Source organism: Rhinoderma darwinii, chromosome 11 (genome assembly GCF_050947455.1).
Source record: "Rhinoderma darwinii isolate aRhiDar2 chromosome 11, aRhiDar2.hap1, whole genome shotgun sequence".
Lineage (NCBI taxonomy): Eukaryota > Metazoa > Chordata > Amphibia > Anura > Rhinodermatidae > Rhinoderma > Rhinoderma darwinii.
The window spans coordinates 61,159,570-61,173,904 of NC_134697.1; the positions used below are offsets into that span (position 1 = coordinate 61,159,570).

The following is a 14,335-nucleotide window of genomic DNA, read 5'->3' on the forward strand; positions in this document are numbered from 1 at the left end:
GCAGCTGAGAGCAGGGAGATTTAACGGCTTACTTACTCTGATGCAGCGCCGTAAAAAGGCTATTGCATCGGAATAAAGCCCGTTAGTGGCCGCCGTAAAAACACTATGGGGCGGTCACTAACGGGTTAAGCGGTTCTTACGGACAATTTGATATCGGACCTGCCAATATTTCTCACCTTGGTTGGAGGCTGCTCGACTTTGAGGTCAGGTGGATTAGCCAACAGATCCTGCGCCAGTTCCACTGTAAGACGGCAAGCTTCACTACTGTACCCATGAGCATACAGAGCCTCAGCACAAGCAAACAACACCTGGAATAAAATATTGTTATGTGGGTTTCCACTTTACCTCAAGATTATTAGTGTTATTTTTTACTTCTTTTTCGAAGCAGAATATACAGAATTATGTTTAATTTCAAAAGGTCATCTTAATATACAATAGAAGTAACCTAACAAGTGGTAGAGAGAGGGCTGGGATGCGAGCTTGTGCCTAGAGTGTGGTTCTCCTTAAATATACAGAACTACAGTATGCTGCCTGGTGGCCAGTGTGTTTTTGCTGCTCATCTATATTCCCGACGAGTCCATGAAACGGGGACAAAATGCGTAGGGAACAGACATCAGTGCACAACTAGGGCTTTTTTTCAAGGGCTAGTCAACGGACATGGGTCGCACCTTTCGGGTGATAGACCTAACAACCCTTCATCCATTAGGGTTTAGACAGCTGGTGGGGATTTAAGGGACAGCAGCCCCTACACCCTACCAATTACATCCTAAATTCTAAACTTCAAGTACCCACCGCTGAACCAAACTACAGACACGGTAAAACGGTTCCATTTATGTTCATTAACCCTAGTATCATTGTTGTTGGGACTCAACTATCATAAATAACTGTATGGTATTCTGTAGGATTTAAAAAAAAAATTCCCCAGGATAGTGAGAGTTGGATTTGTTTGTTCTATGTGGTTATGGAATATGTATTTTAAAAGCAGATGATTAAAAGTTATATTTTATTTGACTATTTGGCACACCATTTTCTGAGAATCGGTCCTCCTTGAATATGCAGAACAATATTCCAAAGAGTAAACTGGGACACGTGTTGGTTACTTGCATTGTATTTGTTTACTGGCTTAGGCCTCATGCACACGAAAGTAAAAACGGCCGTAATTACGGGCCATAATTACGGCCCGTGATTACTGGCCAGTAGACTTCTATTGGCCACGGGTGCCTTCCCGTTTGCTTACGGGAAGGTGCCCATGCCGTTGAAAAATATGGCACATGTCCCATTTCAGGCCGTAATTACCGCACGGGCAGGCCCATAGAAGTCTATGGGGCTCCCGTAATTACGGGTGGCTACGTGTGTTCACCCGTAATTACGGGCGCATTGATTTGCGACGTCAGGGGATAGTCACTGTCCAGGGTGCTGAAAGAGTTAACTGATCGGCAGTAACTCTTTCAGCACCCGGGACAGTGACTACCGCTGAAGTTAATAGTATTAAAAGTTAACTTAACTGCTTCTTCCTCCAGTCCGGCCTCCCGGGATGACGTTTCATCCCATGTGACCGCTGCAGCCAATCACAGGCCAATCACAGGTTGCAGCGGTCACATGGACTGCCGCGTTATCCAGGGAGGTCGGACTGGATGTCAAAAGAGGGACGCGTCACCAAGACAACGGCCGTGGGTACGTATGAACTTTTACTTACAATCGCTGCGTTCCGCTGCGGAAACTCTGCCCGAAATGGCTGCCCCTTCTCTCTATACACCACTGATAGAGAGAAGGGGCTGCCGATTAGTGCAATGCAATTTTGCATAGAAAACGGGTCCATAAATACAACTGGAATACTGGTGACAACTGGCCTGTATTTACAGGCACGGGTCCGTAAATACTAGTGGAATATGGTTCGAATACGTGTGACAAAGTACCCGTATTTACGTCAGTATTTACAGGAGGAAAAAAGTACGTTCGTGTGCATGGGGCCTTAACAAGTTTTAATTGCGATCTCTGACCTATCTCAAGTTTGTCTGGTTTGTATTGTGCACTTTGTGGCCCTTTCCTTTTACTTTCAATATATCAATGCATTGTCCCAAAAGGTCGTTTTATTATTATTATTATTAGCAGAATTATAATAATATTATAATAGCACTTCCTACAAGTAGTTTCCGGTCTAATATAACATGAACAACATCATACACTCCAGAATATTTTCCTTAACTTGCGGATACGTCTTCTTTAGTACGCAATGTTTAAACATTTTATTACCTCCATTCTGTTTTCCTGATCCAGAGGCTTTATTCCTGCAAATATATCCTGTTCTTCTTCTGTTCCTTCTTCTGCTTTCTCATTTTCATTTTTAGCTGTCTCTTGTGGGTTTAAGTAGTAGGCTTGATAGTCATCTTCATCCTCACCCTTTTCACAGTTTTTACCTTCCTCTGCCACTTTGCCTTCCCCTTTACCCCCACCCACTGCTCCATTCTCTGCCACCACCTCCGTCTTCAGGCTTTTTCCCTCCTCATCATCTGCAGCAATTGGATCCCCTTCTCCACTGCCAGTAGCAGCAGAAGTTTCCACAACTGCTTCAGCATCAGGTTTGACAATTACAGAAGGGTCTAAGCCTTCTGAGTAGTAAACACCGCCCTCATCCTCAAAGTTGTCCCTGTATCTCCTACTCAGGGGCGATTCAATGAAGCTGAAGGTATTGCTGGCTTCAGCCCCAAGTGCCATGCTACTATCATCAAGACTAATCTCAGCCATGTCTGGTTCTAGGGAACTGTCTTCACTACTCATGCGACGCTTGCCACCGTGCTTGTTGGCCAGACATTTACTTGCTGGTATCTTTGCTTTGTTGACTGTAGATTTATATATCGTTTTCTCTCCCCCCTCTGTAGAGAGTCTCCTCAGAACTCTTTGAGGAACTTCAGATGGCACTTTCCTTTTGCCCACGAGCTCCTTGGGACGGACAGACATTTCCTGTGAAGTAGGACGTGAACGATCTCCGAAGAGAAGACAGCTTTCATGTCCTTGTGCACGACCACCTTCACACACGGCCTCGGAGCACTGCAGTCGGCAGGTTCTCTGTTGAAAAGCTTTGACCCAGCAGAAAGAGTTCTTCTTGTCGGTGCTGCAATAAGTGATTCCTGAAATGGGGTATGCCTCTTCCCAATTGAAATAGCATGCCTCTACTGCTGGTTTAAAGCCTTGGAAAAGCTTGTCTAGAGACTTTTTATGCTGGCCCCTCTTGACATTCTCAATGACTTTTAGCTGCCACTGACGTAACTGAGAGCAGAGGTCCCGTCGTCTGGTATACATCCAATGAACAGAAATAAAAGCAAGGAAAAAAATGGATACTGTTAGGTAAAGTCACCGTTAGGAAAGAAAGGCACATTTTAGAAGAGCCAATTACCTTTGAGGGCTGATGGTAGGATCTAAAACTGCCAATCTCCAGAGGACGACCATCTCATCACACATACTGGCACAGGCGTGAGCGGCAACCTCCGACTGTCCGTTACTGCGACCTGTATGCCCACTAGCGCTGCTGTGAGATGCGGATGTCCGCACATTGTACCACCAGCCTGTTATCTGCAGGTGCAAACCAGACTTGTGTTAGTTAAAAAAAAACAACAAAATGCACTAATTCAAACCTCTTCTCAAGCTTGATTTGCTTATAACTACACAATAAATTTATTAATGTAATGCCATTTTAATTTGCAACCTTAAGACGGTTTCTGTTAACCCTCCTGTTACATGTACAAGAGGCTGAAAACCCCCAGACTGTCAATGAATAGCTGCTTAGAACCAAACTGGCCAGTACAGAAATAGCTGAATGACGACTATTTGCAGGTAAAGTACAGTAAACCCAGGTGCCTTTATTTGTGAGCTTCCATTAGCAATGCTCCGCCAACATTCAGTGATAACTTAATAAACATAGACAGTTTCCAAGGGGATAAAAAAAATTGTCGGCTTAAGGGCCGGCCTCTTTGGAACAGTCAAACAACTTTTCTGGGCGGAGAAGAAATAAAAGTTTAGTGAGCACGTCAGCGGTCCTGCAAACATAAATCGCATGTACTGTGTTTTATGGCTACAGAAAAATTATTTCAAAAAAGGTCACTTGCTTTAATGTTGAAAAGAGACTTGACAGACTGAGGTGGACAGATCATTTTAAATAGCAGATACCCAGTTGGCCTGGACATTTTGATATGAAAGCAGAAGAGGTTGCTTTGCCGTGTAACGTGCCTCTGAGTGGATTGCTTAGTACTGAAGTAACACTACTTTTATTTTTACATTTTTCATTTCTCATTTTCTTATTTCTATTTTTCACATTTTAAACTGCACCCATAAAGAAAACTGCATCAAAATTGCATGTGTGAATCCAATCCTAAGGTCCTCCTACACAACCCAACGAGGGCCGTGTAAATCAGTGCCGATCAACGGGACAGCTGGTTGATTGGCGCTCGTTTGCTCCTTTCACAAGGAGCTAGTATGGGGATGAGCGCACGTTACTACGACCGCTCGTCCTTATACATTTCTATCATGTCGGCCGCACGTCTCCCAGATAACACAGGGATATGGGCTGCCGACAATGATAATATTTTATGCTGCCTAAACGATACAATCAGCCGATTAATTAGCGCTTGCTCGTTCATTGGCTGATCACTGCCATGTTTACACAGGGCAATTATCGCTCGTTTGCCCAATAATTGGCCGTTGTAAAAGGGCCTTTTGACATATTGGGTGCCCTATCGTTATGTTTCAGGCCATTAATATACTCATAAATAAAAATGAAGTCACCCCTAAACTGTCTTTTGTCTAAAGAAATTAATAATTTCTGGAATTTTTGTAATGCAGCAGTCTACCTATGCTCTTAATTATTTGGGTGGCTGCCCCAGAATCCTCGCCATCTTATTATGTATCGATTCCTAAAACTTTATGCAAAGTTTCATGAATGGTGTAACTAACTAGCAGAAACGATGTTCTGTCCGCTGTATCTAGGCCTCCTTTTGATACATTCTGGAGTATTATTCACTTTGGCAGCAGCTGCCTGACATCCCCATGTACTTTTCTCCAACAGTTTTACCCAATGTTATATCCTTATATCCTTAATGCAATAACAGCAACTTGATTGTGGTTCCACAAAACAAAACTGTGGTTATAAACAAAACCGTGGGAACCAGTAAGGCCATGTTCAGACGTAGCAACATTTTTCCACAAATCAACTGAACGTTTCGTGCACGGAAAATCTGCAACAAACCCGCCGAATCTGAATATGGCCTAAGGGACGTCTTTCCTTACCACAAAGTCATAATATTTACCTGCTCATATGTCAGACACTGTTCAGTGAGAATCTCCAGTAAAGGGGCTGCATTTGTGTCACGTCTCTTCAACATCTCACGAACAATGGATAGAAGATTCCATATACCTTCTGGTTCCCTTCCTCTTAAAGGGCGCAGGAGACAGGCCCATTCTGCTGCAGCAGGAGGCTCAGTAGATGATAGATACATGGAATTGACATCACTATTTAGGTAGACAAAGGGTAGCCGGAAACACAGGTTACTGGAGACATTCATTGTGGAGTATTAAGCGTTAAAAGGCGAAGATCACACGATGCAGACCTTTACCGTTGTGGATTTCACAGCAAAATTGCAACCAAATCCAGATTTTACATGCAGATTTCGGTGCAGATTTCACCCTATGCATTGCAAAGGGTGAAATCTACTGTGAACAAAATTGACATGATGAGAATTAGAAAATCTGCAGCATGCTGTCAATTACGCGCACATTTTTTCCTTTATATGTAGACGGGGTTTTGCAAAACTCATCCACATGTATTGTAGTGTCAATTACTGTGCCTTGTGGAGTTCCCACAAAAAAATCTACAGCAATTCCGCAGTTTGTGAATTCCCAAGTCTTCCCTTTCACTATTTTGACATTTTGTTGAGGCTTTGTACTAAAATATAAAAAGTTTTTCCCCATCGTTCTGCACTCAATACCCCAGAATGGCAACATGAAAACAGACTTTTAGAAAATATTGCAAATTTATGAAAAACTCAAATTTTGCATGAACATAAGTATTCAGACCCTTTGCTATGGCACTTGAAATTTAGATCTGGGGCCTCCCAATTCTCTTTAATCTCTTTGAAATATTTCTACAACTTGATTGGAGTCCACCTGTGGTAAGTTCATTTGATTGGACATGATTTGGAAAGACATCCCCCTGTCTATATAAGGTCTCATAGCTGACAATGCATATCAGAGCAAAAACCAAACCATGAGGAGGAAAGAACTGCCTGTAGAGCTCAGAGACAGGATTGTGTGGAGGCACAGTGGCCCCCATAATTCTTAAATGGAAGAAGTTTGGAACAACCAGGACTCTTCCTAGAGCTGGCCGCCCCACTAAACTAAGTAATCGGGGCAGAAGGGGCTTGGTAAGGGAGGTGACCAAGAACCCAATGGTCACTCTGGCGGAGCTCCAAAGATCCTGTGTGCAGATAGGAGAAACTTCCAGAATGTCAACCATCACTGCAAAACTTCACCAATCTGGGCTTCAAGGCAGAGTGGCCGGAAAGAAGCCTCTCCTCAGTAAAAGACACATGAAAGTCTGTCTGAAGTCTGCAAGAAAGCACCTACAGGACTCGCAGACTGTAAAAAACAAGATTCTGTGGTCTGACGAAACCAAGAAGGAAACCAGGTTCTGCTCATCCTCTGCCCAATACCATACCTACAGTGAAGCATGGTGGTAGTGGCATTTTTCAGTGGCTGGGACAGAGAGACTGGTCAGGGTTGAGGGAAAGATGAATGGAGCAAAGTACAGAGATATTCTTAATGAAAACCTGATCCAGAGTGCTCAGGACCTCAGACTTGGCCAAATGTTCATCTTCCAGCACACAGCCAAGACAACACAGGAGTGACTTAGGGACAACTCTGTGAATGTCCTGGAGTGGACCGGCCAGAGACCTGACGAAACCAATCGAACATCTTTGGAGAGACCTGAAATTGACGGTCCCTATCCAACCTGACGGAGCTTGAGAGGATCTGCAGAGAAGAATGGCAGAAAATCCCCAAATCCGGGTGTGCAAACCTTGTGGCATCATACCCAAGAAGACTGGAGGTTGTTATCACTGCCAAGTACTGAGTAAAGGGTCTGAATTCTGATTCCAATTAAATATTTTAGCTTTTCCTTTTCAATAAATTAGTAAAGATTACTAACATTCTGATTTCACTTTGTCATTATGGGGTATTGAGTGGAGAATGAAGGGGAAAAACTTGAATGTTTTTTTATTTCACCACAAGGCCTCAACATAACAAAATGTGGAAAAATGTAAAGGGTCTGAAGAGTTTCCGAATGCATTGTATGCATAAATAAACATAACGATTAGTAATTAAAGATGAGCGAATTTCCCAAAAGTTGTTTTAGGGACGAATGTCTTTTAGGCTCTGATGTCTTTCTAGACTGTTGGATACAGTTCTAAAAGAAATCAGAAAGTCAGACAGGGAAATCGGGTCACTTACCATTCCACTCCTAAAATAAATAAAAAAATACCATACTCCCCGCTCCTGGTCTTTCGTAGCGACGCCTGTGATTGGCTGAAGTGGTCACATGGGACAAAAATACATCATCTTACCTGCCGGCCTCCTAAGAGGACGTAGTTTTGTCCCATGTGACCGCTGTAGTCCGTGATTGGCTGCAGCGATCACACGGGACAAAACAACATCATCTCAGGAGGCAGGTAGGGATGCGTCGCTACAAGAGACCAGGGGAGGTGGTGAATATGTTTTTTTTAATCTCCTCTTCTCCCGTCTTTATTTTTCTCTAAGGCTTCGTTCACCTCTGCGTCGGGCTTCCGTTTGTGGGTTCCGTCCGACCTTTCCGATAGGTGAACCCATGAATGGAAACCAAATGGAAACCATAGCTGTTTTTGGAGGAATCAATAGCGTAGTCGGGTGTGCTATTGATTTTGCCAAAAAAAGGAAACTTTACGGAACGCAGACAAACCATTTGCAATGGCAGCATTACCGTTAAAATCGATGGTAATGCAAACGGAAAGCTATAATTTCCGTTTATTTTCTATTCACGGGTTCCCCTGACAGAAAGTTCTGATGGAACCATTGAACGAAAGCCTGACGCAGATGTGAACGAAGCCTAATCTGTAAAACGTGTCCTGCTCTTGCCAGCAGCCACCAATTTGTTGGTTTGTGTGCGCCGCGAACCTTAAAAGTTTCAGAATTCGATGCATCTATTGAAATTCTATTTGTGCCAAATCGGTTTGCCCATCTCTATTAGTAATGTATGAAATGTTTGAAATAACCAAAGTACAAATAACTAAACAATGAAAAATTACCTGAAAACAACAGGCGAGGGACCACAAAACTTATGGAGCGTCTTCTTTATGTTATCACTCAAAGTAGATTCATCCAGGTACCATGTGCTCTGATCAGAGGCAGATGGTCCTGCTGTAGGGTCTGGATCAAAAAGACTTCAATAAGTTTATCAATATCAAGTTTACAGGTAGATAAATCATCCAGTGATATTCTCGAATAATTAAGTATTTTTAGATATATATAAAAATGCTTCTACTGAATACACATAGCCTATTTCTGTGGTTGTATCCAGACTTACTAATGACTTTATTTGTACCATATCCTTAAAGGGTAACTAAACTTTCAGAAAACTTCTGACATGCATGCCATAGTGACATGTCAGAAGTTTTGATTGGTGGGGGTCCGAGCAAGGAGACCCCCCCCCCCCCACTGATCTCTAAAACAAAGAGGCAGAAGAACTCGAGTGAGCGATGTGCCGCTTCGTTTCTGATCAGCCTTTCTTGGAAAGCCGAGCAGTTGGTGTACAGGCTCATCGACTTTCTATTGAGTCCATACACAAACTGCTCGGCTTTCCGAAAAAAGGCGATCAGAAACTAAGAGGCTCAGTGCTCACCCAAGTGCTTCTGCTGCTTCGCTTTAGTAATCGGTGGGGGGGGGGGTCTCAGTGCTCAGACCCCTCAACGATCAAAACTTCTGACATTTCATACGTTTTCTGAAAGTTAAGTTACCCTTTAAAAAGTTCCCTATATCACAGATACTAACAATGCTTTCAAATGATAATTCTCAAAAACATAGCATTAGCTAAAACATTTATAGCTGTAGCTACCATTAATGTTTGGATAGGTCTGTATATTTAGTAGCCCAAACACAGACAAAAAAAGAGTTTTTCAATGAGATGGCTAGAAACACTTCATTCAGGGACTGACTATTGACTTCCAAGTAGCATCTACAAAAACATCTAATCTACATGTGCCAGTTTAAGGCTAAAACAGCTTATGTGGTTACCAATGAAAGTCAGCTGGTGAAGAAACCGGAAACATCGCTAAATATTATAAATTGATGGATTGTGGTAGTAGAGCGCTGTACAGAATTGTCTGTATAAAACATGGGCAGGTGAGATCACAAAACACATAGGCCATCAATGAGACGTGGTCAGTACATTATGTAGAATATTGCACAATAATTCCCCAATCGTTCCCCAATAATGAACCTACTCGCATGTGGAGAATTAGGCTCTGTCCACACTGGCGGATGGAAAAAATGCGGCAATTCCGCAGTGTGTGGTCGAGCCCTAAGGAGTAAATGAAAAACCAGGTGTATGTATGTGTGTGTGTGTGTGTGTGTGTGTGTGTGTGTGTGTGTGTGTGTGTGTGTGTGTGTGTGTGTGTGTGTATAATATATATATATATATATATATACACACATACACACACACATACACACACACACTTGGTGTGATAAAATCACATACTATACACACACACAGACAAAACTGACTTGGTCATCCACATAATGCAGATGTTAGACTCAGCAGCAGCATTTTGAACAATTTTTTGCAGACGACAGCTACCTGGGGCTCCGCACACTGTGTTGATGGCAGTTGATTGTGAAGACAGCAATTCATCCAGGAGACGCTGAGCAGTGGGAAGTATCTGGATAAAGACAGGAATATTAAACCCTTTCATGCATAGAGAGGACATCAGGTGTTTACAGAGTGAACTATTGGCAAGTAGGAGCCACTGGTCACCGGTGATACATCCATGTAAAATATTGTGCATACACAAATCCCCCACCTGTTGTGGCAGCTCACTGATGAGATACTGTGCAAACTTTTGCAGTTGATCCCTCTGTAGCCGAGACAAGGATTCAGAAACCGGAGCTCGCAAACAGACCGCTGATGCCTAGGGAGAATGCAGTTCATTTTATGCAATGTGCAATCTTAGATTTTAGAGAATATGAAATAGCAGACAGATCTCACTCCTATCGCAAACATAAAACAGATATGATGACATGGGTATTATGCATTATAAAGGAGAATAAACGACACATACAACGGTGTGGTATATAGGATTGTGGCCATGTATAGCATTTCTCTTTCATACTGCAGCAGGTTAACCTGTATTTTGCTGAATTCGTTTTAGCTTCTACCTTCAAAGTTCTGCTGCAAAGAAGCGCCCTTACACCATGGTGCTGCCAGCGTCTTTAGTAGTGTTTGGCATAGGTTTTTTTTATTACTTTTGTCTCATCAGACCACATTATCGTGGGTAAGTTGTTTTGAATATTTTGAATGTTTTTAAAAAACTGTTTGTTTTTTTTCTTTTGAGAGACAGAGCGAGATTATATTTAAACTGTATGAAGATAATTTTTCCACTAAATTAACATTACAACTGTTTGCATTTCACCTGGTGCATTTCAGTTTCTTCAATTATTTTTTTTTGTTATTTATTATTGTTATTTTATTATTTAGGTCATAATCGCCCAGCCCTACTGCACAGGTAAGGCTTTGTTCACATCTGCATCTGGACTCCGTTCATAGGTTCCGTCTGAGCTTTCAATCAGGGGAACCCATGAACCGAACCCTGACTGAAACAAACGCAAACCATAGGTTTCCGTTTGCATCACTGTTGATTTCAATGGAGACGGATCCGGTGCAAATGGTTTCGGTTTGTCACCTTTGTGTAAGGGTTCTGTCGTTTTGACGGAATGAATAGCGCAGCCGACTATGGTATTCATTCTGTCAAACAACGGAACCCTTACACAACGGTGACAAACGGAAACCATTTGCACCGGATCCGTCACCATTGAACTCAAAAGTGATGCAAACGGAAACCTACCATTTCCGTTTGTTTCTGTTTGGATTCAGTTCATTGGTTCCCCTGACGGAAAAAAGTCAGACGGAACCCATGAACAGAGTCCTGACGCAGATCTGAACGAAACCTTACCCCCAGATGTGATTATTAAAGCCCTGTCTAGCAGATTTACAGGGGGGAAAAAAGACTGATCAGGTGTCAATGTGAACAATGCAATGTGGTTTGCGAATGAAGCCGGGAGTTTATTGTGATGGATGCTTCACCTATCTTCTCCATTTTCCATTGCATCGTACTAAGGTTAAAATCCTAAAGGCACAAACATCATATCAAATGATACAGAGCAGAGGAACAAAAATAATGACCCAGTCACTAACATTGTGTATCCTAAAGAGACAGAGGGCCACAACGTGTGAGCACCACTTTGCTCCTGCCCCACAGGTACAGCTGCACGATGTGATCCGGCAACGGTCAAACATCACTGCCACATTGTAGGCACCTTTTGGGGACAGCATTTGAGGGGGTACCACAGTGGCACTCAAGTGGAAACCTGAAAAGAGAAAAATATTAATGTTCATCAAGTCATCACAATGGCACATATACGCACAGCATTATCTATGGGTAAACCAGATGCATTCCTTAATGCCCCCACTTCTAGGAGAGGATATCAACGGATAAAATCTTCAGTTACATTAAAGCAATAGGAAGTTCTCATTAATTGACCTCTAAGTATTAAAAGAGCAGGAGTGCCATCTGTGCAGCTGGCATGGAAGGACAGGAACAGCCTGGCAGTATGTATTATAGAATACATCAAAGAGGAGGGAGGGAAGCACCGATGCGGAGCTGTAGCATATAGCTCTAATATCCCACAGTGCTGCCAATTTATATATATGTGATGTGCATTTTACCTGCAGTTCCCTATAAAACCATTTAACAGTAGTGCCTCGTGCACACGACCGTGGTGCCACTCGGGTGGTCCGAGTCTCCGATCCTTGGAAAGATAGAACATTGTTCTATCTTTCCTCGGATCACTGACGGGACTCGGACGGCACACACGGTCGTGTGCATGAGGCGGAAGGCTGGGTTCACACCTGTGTTTTGCCATTCCGTTGTTCTGCTCCATCAGAGGAGCAAAACAAGGAAATAACCCAACGGACTCGGCCGGTGGCCGACAGAACCTATTGACTTTAATGGGTTCCGTCGGGGTGTCCGTGATTTTACCGGACACAATAGCGCAGCATGTTGCGCTAATGTCTCTGGTGATCCCTGCTGGATCTATGACAGAGGTCCGTGACAGAGCCACCGACGCAGATGTGAACGAAGCCTAAGGCCTCATGCACACGACCATAGCCATGTGCACGGCCGTGATTTCGGTTGGCCGGGGGTGGATTGTCACCCGCAAGCCGCCCGCATATCGTTGGCCGTGCACATGGCCGCGCCCATTATTTCCTATGAGCCTGGACGATGCACGGACCGTGGAAACCACAGTCGTGTGCATGGCCCCATAGTAATGAATGGGGCCGCAATTCTCCCGTGGATTTTCGGGGTAAATTGCGGCCGCAAAAGCACGTTCGTGTGAATGGGGCCGAACACATTTCTTTGTTAAAAAAAACAAAAATGTTGGTATTTAAAAGCTACAAACTGCTAACGCCTCTCGCTTTGCAACAAATACACATTTTAACAAAACAGTCCATGATACTGGAGACCATTCTTTCACAGGAACATACAGGGCTGGATAAGTGCAAATAACTAATGCACCTAAAAATGCGCTAGTGGTACATCATTTTATTTGTCTGTTATGTACATATTTACAAGGCAAAACGTACTTTGGTAATTAAAAAAAGTCAACTCGAATCACCCAAGAAAAAATAATGCCCTGCAATTTTAATAAATTGGTTTTACCATTAAAGGAGGGGGGAGTAATATCAAGTTACATAATGTATTAACCGTAACTCAAACATTATATATGGTCTACAGAGAAGACAAAAATAAAAAAAAGAGACTGTGGCAACCTCATAGTTCTTACCAATCTGTAGAGGGTCCTTCACGGCTCTCATACGAAACAGCTGCTCTCCCCTTTGGAATTCATCAGCACTACCATTTGCCAAGCACGAATACAACCTGTTAAAGGAGCAGATTGTATGTTCATTACTGTTACAGTTGGACCCATTTTTCTAAAGATCTCCCTTGTACATGGCATCCCTCAGAGTTTTGGCACAAAAAAAGGCAAAAAACTAATGCCTAAACATAACATTTTGGTCATACTACAGATTAGAAAAAATAAAATAGCAGATATAACTTATTGTTAGACCCATACCAAACAGTGCAGATCAACTTAGATATGATTGGTAATAGGGTTATAGAGGGCATCAATGGGACACAGTAAGCGCTGACAGTACTGACGGATTCACGCAGAGCTGCAGCTTCTATGTATAGTGAATGCATAGAAGCTGCATCTCGAAAAATAAAACACCATTTTTAATAAAAGTCAATTACAAATATGTTTTTTTTTTTATCACATATGTTATTCATAAGTAATAAAGATACAAGGAACTGAAATACCGCCTATGACTCCGGATACTGGAATATTACACTCACCAACCAAACATATGTGAAGTCCTCACCTTATATCCTCTTCATTTTCAGGGAAGCTCCAGAATGCAATTCGCAGTTGTAGCTGCTCTGGAACCGGGGGGTAAACCTTCTCAACCACTTCGAAAGGAATGTGAAATGCCACCTGCTTTGCAGACAGTTCCACTAGTGGATTCACAAATCCATCTACAAAAAAAAAAAGCACACAGGAAAAGAAGAAAAAAAAGCTTGTTATGCAAGATAACAATATTTAGTAATAATCAGATGGAGGCAGAAAGCAGTCAGCTGTAACAAACTCAGACATTTCTATTACTCCGAGGGTCAAAATCAGTATGCCCTCTGTGGCCCTGTGGCAAAGGTAGCCAAGCCAATAATAACATTGTATTAAGAAGTTCCCTAATATGGGAAGGGGTGCAAAAGCTGGAGCCTCACGCTAAAATATCCAAATTCAATAAGATTACATGGTCATTTTTGGGTTTCACATCTTTGGTGGATAATGCGATTAAACTAGAGGTTACTGGATTTTTTATTAATTAGGCACTAAAGCGAAATTATTTATGTCCATCAGCATTGGGATTGTGGACATTACAGAAAAATACACCCACTTCCGTCTGCCCTAGGATGTATTT

General features: G+C 42.6%; 1 protein-coding gene across 3 annotated transcripts in view; it reads right to left on the reverse strand.

Moving 5' to 3' along the window:
- Window positions 1-14,335, reverse strand: part of ZSWIM8 (zinc finger SWIM-type containing 8) — a 66,452-nt gene that overhangs the window by 30,253 nt on the left and 21,864 nt on the right. For all 3 annotated transcript variants that reach the window (XM_075841656.1, XM_075841655.1, XM_075841654.1), the window contains exons 2-11: window positions 13,739-13,892; window positions 13,141-13,235; window positions 11,492-11,664; window positions 10,101-10,208; window positions 9,878-9,959; window positions 8,328-8,448; window positions 5,301-5,502; window positions 3,395-3,570; window positions 2,254-3,289; window positions 177-308 (exon numbers count right to left, since the gene is read on the reverse strand). In XM_075841656.1, the coding sequence (XP_075697771.1) occupies window positions 177-308; window positions 2,254-3,289; window positions 3,395-3,570; window positions 5,301-5,502; window positions 8,328-8,448; window positions 9,878-9,959; window positions 10,101-10,208; window positions 11,492-11,664; window positions 13,141-13,235; window positions 13,739-13,892 (2,279 nt within the window). The remainder of the gene's footprint in view (window positions 1-176; window positions 309-2,253; window positions 3,290-3,394; window positions 3,571-5,300; window positions 5,503-8,327; window positions 8,449-9,877; window positions 9,960-10,100; window positions 10,209-11,491; window positions 11,665-13,140; window positions 13,236-13,738; window positions 13,893-14,335) is intronic.